At 40.1% G+C, this 7,033-nt stretch overlaps 1 protein-coding gene across 1 annotated transcript; it reads right to left on the minus strand.

Moving 5' to 3' along the window:
- Positions 1–3,159: 3,159 nt before the first annotated feature.
- LOC132010926 (putative gustatory receptor clone PTE01) lies at positions 3,160–4,152 on the minus strand. The gene has a single exon (XM_059388922.1). It carries the CDS (start codon positions 4,150–4,152, stop codon positions 3,160–3,162), a length of 993 nt encoding a protein of 330 aa, XP_059244905.1.
- Positions 4,153–7,033: the final 2,881 nt, after the last annotated feature.

Consider the following 7,033-nt stretch of genomic DNA (forward strand, 5'->3'; position numbering starts at 1 on the left):
GGGGGGGTTGGGAGGTCAGAGTAACAAGTGGTGGGTATTATAGAGGGCACAGATTGCATGGAGCACTGGGTGTGGTGAAAAAATAATGAATACTGTTTTTCTGAAAATAAATAAATTAATTTTAAAAAAATTAAATTAAATTTAAAAGTATCAAGTATTTTACACACTTGATATGTCAAATGTCAACTTTCTCCTTTTCTTTTTTGCCCCTTTTTACTCCCATGTTTAAACTCCACTGTTTAAAGTCTACAAGTATATATGTTATATCAAAACTAAGGAATTTATTTAGTTATTTCACACATTTATGTCAAGATGGTCTACCTTTAGTTTGCCTGGATGTGTTTTATAAAGCCTAGATAATAAACAGTCTGAAATATTGTTTTTCAGCTAATATAAGTGAGTGTATTTGGGGTTCCAATTTTATATTATGAACTGCACATGAGAGGGAGGATAATGATCTGTAAGGACACTTCTTATCCAAAAGCTTATTACTCTAGAGAGAGTTGTCACTATATTGGGTTGCCATTTATAGAGAATATTAAAGAAATAGAAAATATTAAATAAAGAAATAGAATATTAAAGAACAAATTATTTAGAAATAGAGTATTAAAGAACACATTATTGCTCCAATGAAATAATGCGTGTACATTTAAGACTTTTTTTTCAATTGATCCTTTGGTGTGTGATTTTGATATCTGTAAAATGATTGTATGAATCATGAAGTTGGAAAGAATTCGGTCTTCTGTACAAAGAACGTGATACCATTTCCATTTTCTCAGTTAATATTTGCTCTAAGGATAACTTTCTATTTTCATTTCTTTAGTTCTTGCTTGGGTTGGCATTTTATATGTTGGAGATTCACAGGTTATTTTTGATATTTTATTTAAATTCAAGTTAGTTAATTTATAGTGTAGTATTAGTTTCAGAGATAGAGTTTAGTGATTTATCAACTGCATCTAACACCCAGTGTCCATTACAAGTGTCCTTCTTAATACCCATCACCCAATTACCCCATCCCCCACCACCCCTCCAGCAACCCTCAGTTTGTTCCCTATAGTTAAGAGTCTCTTGTGGCTTGCCCCACTCTCTGTTTTTATCTTATTTTATATTTCCTTCCCTTCTCTTATGTTCATCTGTTTTATTTTTTGGCTAATTTGAATCGGGCTTCAGTTCTGTTTTTCTCTAATTGGTATTAGAAAACTATTGATTTTCACATATTTTTGGTAACTGATACTCTACTTAAATACTTCAGAGAGCCTCTCATAACAATACAATCAAGGTGTTGGCCAGGACTGTAATCATCCCAAGGCTCAACTAGCAGAAGTCCACTTACAATCTCACTCCTGGGGCTGATGGTAGAATTCACATGCTTGCAGGTTATTAGCCAGAGAATTTCCTCAGCTCCTTGATACGTAGACCCTTGATGGGGCAGCTTATAACATGGCAATTGAGTTCCATCAACCTGAGCAACAAAGAGAGTAAGAGAGAGGCGACAGCAGGAAGAAAGCCGCCTTCCCTCACACCCTCCCCCCACTCTATTCCTGGAAGTGATTTCTCTGCATTTCTTCCACGTTCTCATTGTTGGAAACAAGTCACTGTTTCTATTTCGCTTTCAATAAGAGGGACATACACAAGAGCAAGAAAACCAGGAGTTGGGGAACACTGGGAGCCTCTCAGGTACTTCCCACCACACAAGTCTCATCCTCTACAAGAACTTTGTGCTCCAAGCACTTCAAGACTCATGTCATATCTGTCTGCTTTCCAACATAGTCCCGAATTTGTCACACAGCAAAAATTCTTAGACAAATTGGAAAATGGGTAGAACTTTCTCTCCATTGGGTATTTCAGCAGATCCCACTTTACTGCTTCTGGTGACACAGGCTCAAGTAGACTCCCTGGTTTCTGTTATACCAGGAGAGCCCCTCCACCACTGGTAAGCCAATTTGTAGCCATTCCATTCCCAAATTTAACAGATGTCCCCAGCGGTTGTGATTTCTGCTAACTAGAGAGGAATCAACTCGCTCCAGAGTATATTTTCTTAGATTTCTGTGGGGTTCTCAGCCCTTGAAAACAAACAAACTATGGTTTTGGTTTATCTGTTTTTTCTAGTAGATAAACAGAGATGTGGATAGTTGTACACCATAACTTTCTAAGTCCTATCTATGCATCTTTCCTGACAACATGGATGGACCTATGGGCTATGACGTTAAGTGAAATGTGTCAGTCAGAAAAAAACAAATATCGTATGATTTCATGCCTATGTTGAATTTAAGAAACAAAACAAATGAACAAAGAAAAAAAGAGACAAACAAAAAAACAGACTTTTAAAAATAGAGAACAAGTTGGTGATTGCCAGAGGAGAGATGAGTGGAGGGATAGGTGAAATAGTTAAAGGGGATTAAGAGTACACTTCTCTTGGGGCGCCTGGGAGGCTCAGTCAGTTAAGTGTCTGCCTTTGGCTCAGGTCATGATCTTTGGTTCCTGGCATCACCTCAAGTTGGGCTCCCCCCTGAGTGGGTAGTCTGATTCTCCCTGTACCTCTGCCCCTCCCCTCTCTATGTGTGTTTCTCTCTCTCTCTCTCTCTCAAATAAATAAATAAATAAAATCTTTTAAAAGGGTACACCTATCTTGATGAGCACTGAGAAATGTATATAACTGTTGAATCATATTGTACCCCCGAACCTAATAAAACACTATACTTAATTGTACTTGAAAATAAAATAGATAAATACCAAGTTTGAGAACCAGTGACATACGTCCACCCACATAACCTGCACAAACCAATTGGATAAATAAGTGATTTGTATGGAAAATACACAAGAACTGTGGGAAATATGTGAATTTGAAATATATAAAAGGAAAACTGCTCATCTTTCTGGGATGCTTGGGTAGCCAATGATAAAGCACAGAGTCTCTGTAGATACAATAAGATTTAGTCATGCAGTGATTATAATATACAAGGGACCCCAGAATACTCCCTCAGTCCCATTTAAGACATAGGGAAGAAAGCAATTTTCAGATGTTAAGCGAAGAGATAGATGAAAGCCATGACAACTACAAAAATGATGTGGTGAGAGAGGTAGGATTTTCAGGTCTAGGTGCTTAGTTTTGCTGCACTTTCCAACCTACACTCCAAATGGATGGCACAGGTGCTGCAATCAAATGGTTTTGCTGAAGAGCCTCCACATGGCCCTTTTGATGTCCCTGTTCCTCAGGCTGTAGATGAAAGGGTTCAGCATGGGGGTGACCACAGTATACACCACTGAGGCCACTGCACCTTTCCTGGGAGAACGTGAGACAGCTGAACTGAGGTACACCCCAAGGCCTGTTCCATAAAACAAGCAAACAACTGACAGGTGGGAGCCACAGGTAGAGAAGGCTTTGTGCTGCCCACCTGTGGATGGGATTCTCAGAATGGAGGAGACAATTTTATAGTAAGAGAAAAGGATGCCTGAGATAGGGAGAAAGCCAGAGATGGCACCAACAAAATACATGACTATGTTGGTGGTGAAAGTGTCAGAACAGGCCAGATTCAGGAGCTGAGAAGGGTCACAGAAGAAATGAGAAATTTCCACATCCTTGAAATAGGTGAGTTGCAACACAACTGAATTGTGCATCTGGGAGACCAACAGGCTGATGAAAAAAGATGTCAAAACCAGCAGGCCACAGAGGCGGGGGTTCATGATGACCAAGTAGCGCAGGGGGTGACAGATGGCCACGAACCGGTCATATGCCATCACAGCCAGGAGGAGACTATCCAAACATCCAAAAAGCATAAAAAAAGACATCTGAGTCAGGCAACCCATATAGGAGATGGCTGTGCTCTGAGTTTGGATGTCCACGATCATCTTGGGGATTGTGGTAGAAGTGAAACCAATGTCAGCCAAGGACAGGTTGGACAGGAAGAAATACATGGGGGTGTGGAGGTGGGGGTCAGAGCAGACGGCCAGGATGATGAGCAGGTTCCCAAACAAGGTGACCAGGTACATGGACAGAAACAGCCCAAAGAGAAGGGGCTGCAGTTCTGGATCATCTGAGAGTCCCGTGAGGAAGAATTCTGAGACATGTGTTAGATTTTGTGGTTCTATGTAGCTTGGACATCTTCTGAAAAAGAAAAGAGGGTTGGAAAAGTGGATCAAGTGAATGGGCATCCAGTACTGTGTCCCCATTGTGTATTCGAGCAATTCACAAGTAAAATATTCACACACAGGGCCATACATTCCAGTGTCTTCAGCAATCTTTCTGTGTCTTAGATCTAATTTTCTTAGAACTGTTTCCTCATTGATTTCTGTGTTATCCACATCTCTCTATACATGCTTTAAAAACACTCAACCAAAGAATGTTAGAGGAGCATGAACATTTGGAGATAACTGACAAATCCATCATTACCATAAAATACTCTTAAAGAATCATACCGAATAGGAAACATTCTTCTCCCTTTAAGGAAAAAAAAATCATTCTGATCAAAGGACACTTAGAAACAGCCTTATTTTATTCAAGTAAGTGCAAGAAATTCCCTTTAGAATATTGATAAGCTGTATAATTGCTAGAACTACATTATTGACACTCTAAAGTCAAATGTTTATAATCAGAAAGTTTTTTTTTAATGTGTTCATTATCTTCAGAGGTTTTCATCAGTTTCTGGTTTTTGACATCTCTCCATGGAAATACATGCTCACTCAAATGTGTGGGTTGTCTTTTTAAAGTCTTTTCAAATATAACTTTTAACTGTGGCCTGATAGACTTCAAATTTTGATGAGTATGTTTGGGTTAAATGCACAAAATCATGCCGTATCACTGACCCCATAGATGGCATTCATTTACAATGCAGCTCTGAATCATTAAACAATAATTAATTTGTAAAAAGTACTTTCTTTCTATCTCTCATATTACACAGGACTAAATATCAACCTTACACAATATCAGGGAAATTGACACTGGTGTTTGACTCTGCTCTTTGGGGGTTTTTTGGTCCCTATTTTGCAGTGGTTTGGCATTGGTAAAAGTGTTTATATGTATTTCTAAACCCAAGCATTTGGAAGTGCCCTGTCCTCATGAAAGCCAACTCTCTCATTTATAATTAAGGAATTTAGGACCATACAAGACCCCCCAAACCTGGTCTGAAATCTAGCCTTCTTATGCTTCCATAACTTCAGTCTTTACTGAAACTAGGAGAATTCTCCTTAATTCACTCTTCTTAAAATTAATTCCACTTAAGAGTCTGGGATTTTTTTGTTTTTTTGTCTTTTTTTTATTTGTTCATTTCTTTTGTTTCTTAAATTCCATTTATGAGTGAAATCATATGGTATTTGTCTTTCTCTGACTTATTTCACTTAGCATTATGCCCTCTAGGTCCATCCATGTTGCTGAAAATAAAGAAATAAGTAAATACATAAATAAACAATAAAATCAATTCTCCTTAAATACAATAATTTTTTTTAAGATTTTATTTTGAAGCAATCTCCACAGCTAACCAAACCTACGACCCTGAGATCAAGAGTCACACGCTCCACTGACTAAACCAGTCAGCCAGCCCTAAATAGAATTATTTTTAAATAAATCCCCTGAAGGCAACTCTGATATTCATTTCTCTTGACAGGTCACACTATGGTTTAATTTAGAGAAAAATCCAAAGAGAAAAGTACAAAGACTAACATAACAAACACCTGGGGAATTTCCACATTGGTAAAATGGTAATAACAACTGAACTTACCTTATTGGGTTGTTTGAAGAAATTAAATAAAGCATAAAGTGCTCAGACCTGTGGTTCTCAATCCTAGTTGATTATTATACTTACCCATTAATATTATAAAATGTACTGACATCCTGTTCACTGCCTAGAGCCAATTAAATAATAATCTCTACCTGCACAATTCTTGGTCGTACTAATGTACAGCCAGGGTCAAAAACAATGCCTTAAGATATTGCCAGGCACTTAGAATATGGTCAGTGAATATTACCTATTATTACTATAATGAATGCCCAAAAACTATATTAAAATATAAGCATTTACTGGGAGTCAAGATGGCGGAGAAGTAGCAAGCTGAGACTGCTTCAGCTAGCCGGAGATCAGCTAGATAGCTTATCTAAAGATTGCAAACACCTGAAAATCCATCGGCAGATCGAAGAGAAGAAGAACAGCAATTCTGGAAACAGAAAAACAACCACTTTCTGAAAGGTAGGACCGGCGGAGAAGTGAATCCAAAGCGACGGGAAGATAGACCCCGGGGGGAGGGGCCGGCTCCCGGCAAGCGGCGGAGCAACCGCGCACAAAATCAGGACTTTTAAAAGTCTGTTCCGCTGAGGGACATCGCTCCAGAGGCTAAACCGGGGCGAAGCCCACGCGGGGTCAGCGTGGCCTCAGGTCCCGCAGGGTCACAGAAGGATCGGGGGTGTCTGAGTGTCGCAGAGCTTGCGGGTATTGGAACGGGAAAGCCGGCTACAGAGACAGAGCTGACAGTCAGCTCGCAGCTCCGTGTTACCTTGAACCGGTCGCAGGCTCGATGAGCTCGGAGCGCGGCCGGAGGTCAGGCAGACGGGAGTAACTGGGCGCTGTTCTCTGAGGGCGCACTGAGGAGTGGGGCCCTGGGCTCTCGGCTCCTCCGGGCCGGAGACCAGGAGGCTGCCATTTGTATTCCCGTCCTCTGGAACTCTACGGAAAGCGCTCAGGGAACAAAAGCTCCTGAAAGCAAACCCGAGCAGATTACTCACCCCGGCCCCGGGTAAGGGCGGTGTAATTCCGCCTGGGGCAAAGACACTTGAGAATCACTACAACAGGCCCCTCCCCCAGAAGATCAACAAGAAATCCAGCCGAGACCTGGTTCACCTACTAAGGAGTGCGGTTTCAATACCAAGGAGAGCAGCAGAATTCCAGAGGAGGAGAAAGCCAAGCACGGAACTCATGGCTTTTTTCCTGTGATTTTTTTTAGTCTTGCAGTTAATTTAATTTTTTCTTTTTCATTTTTTTTTTTCTCGCCTTCGGGTAAAATTTTTTTTTAACTGTTACCTTTTTCTTTTTTAACGATTTTTTAC

This window comes from Mustela nigripes, chromosome 2 (genome assembly GCF_022355385.1).
Source record: "Mustela nigripes isolate SB6536 chromosome 2, MUSNIG.SB6536, whole genome shotgun sequence".
Lineage (NCBI taxonomy): Eukaryota > Metazoa > Chordata > Mammalia > Carnivora > Mustelidae > Mustela > Mustela nigripes.

Coding starts and splice junctions, on each gene's coding strand:
- LOC132010926 (XM_059388922.1), bottom strand. CDS start 4,152: ATGCCCATTCACTTGATCCACTTTTCCAACCCTCTTTTCTTTTTCAGA.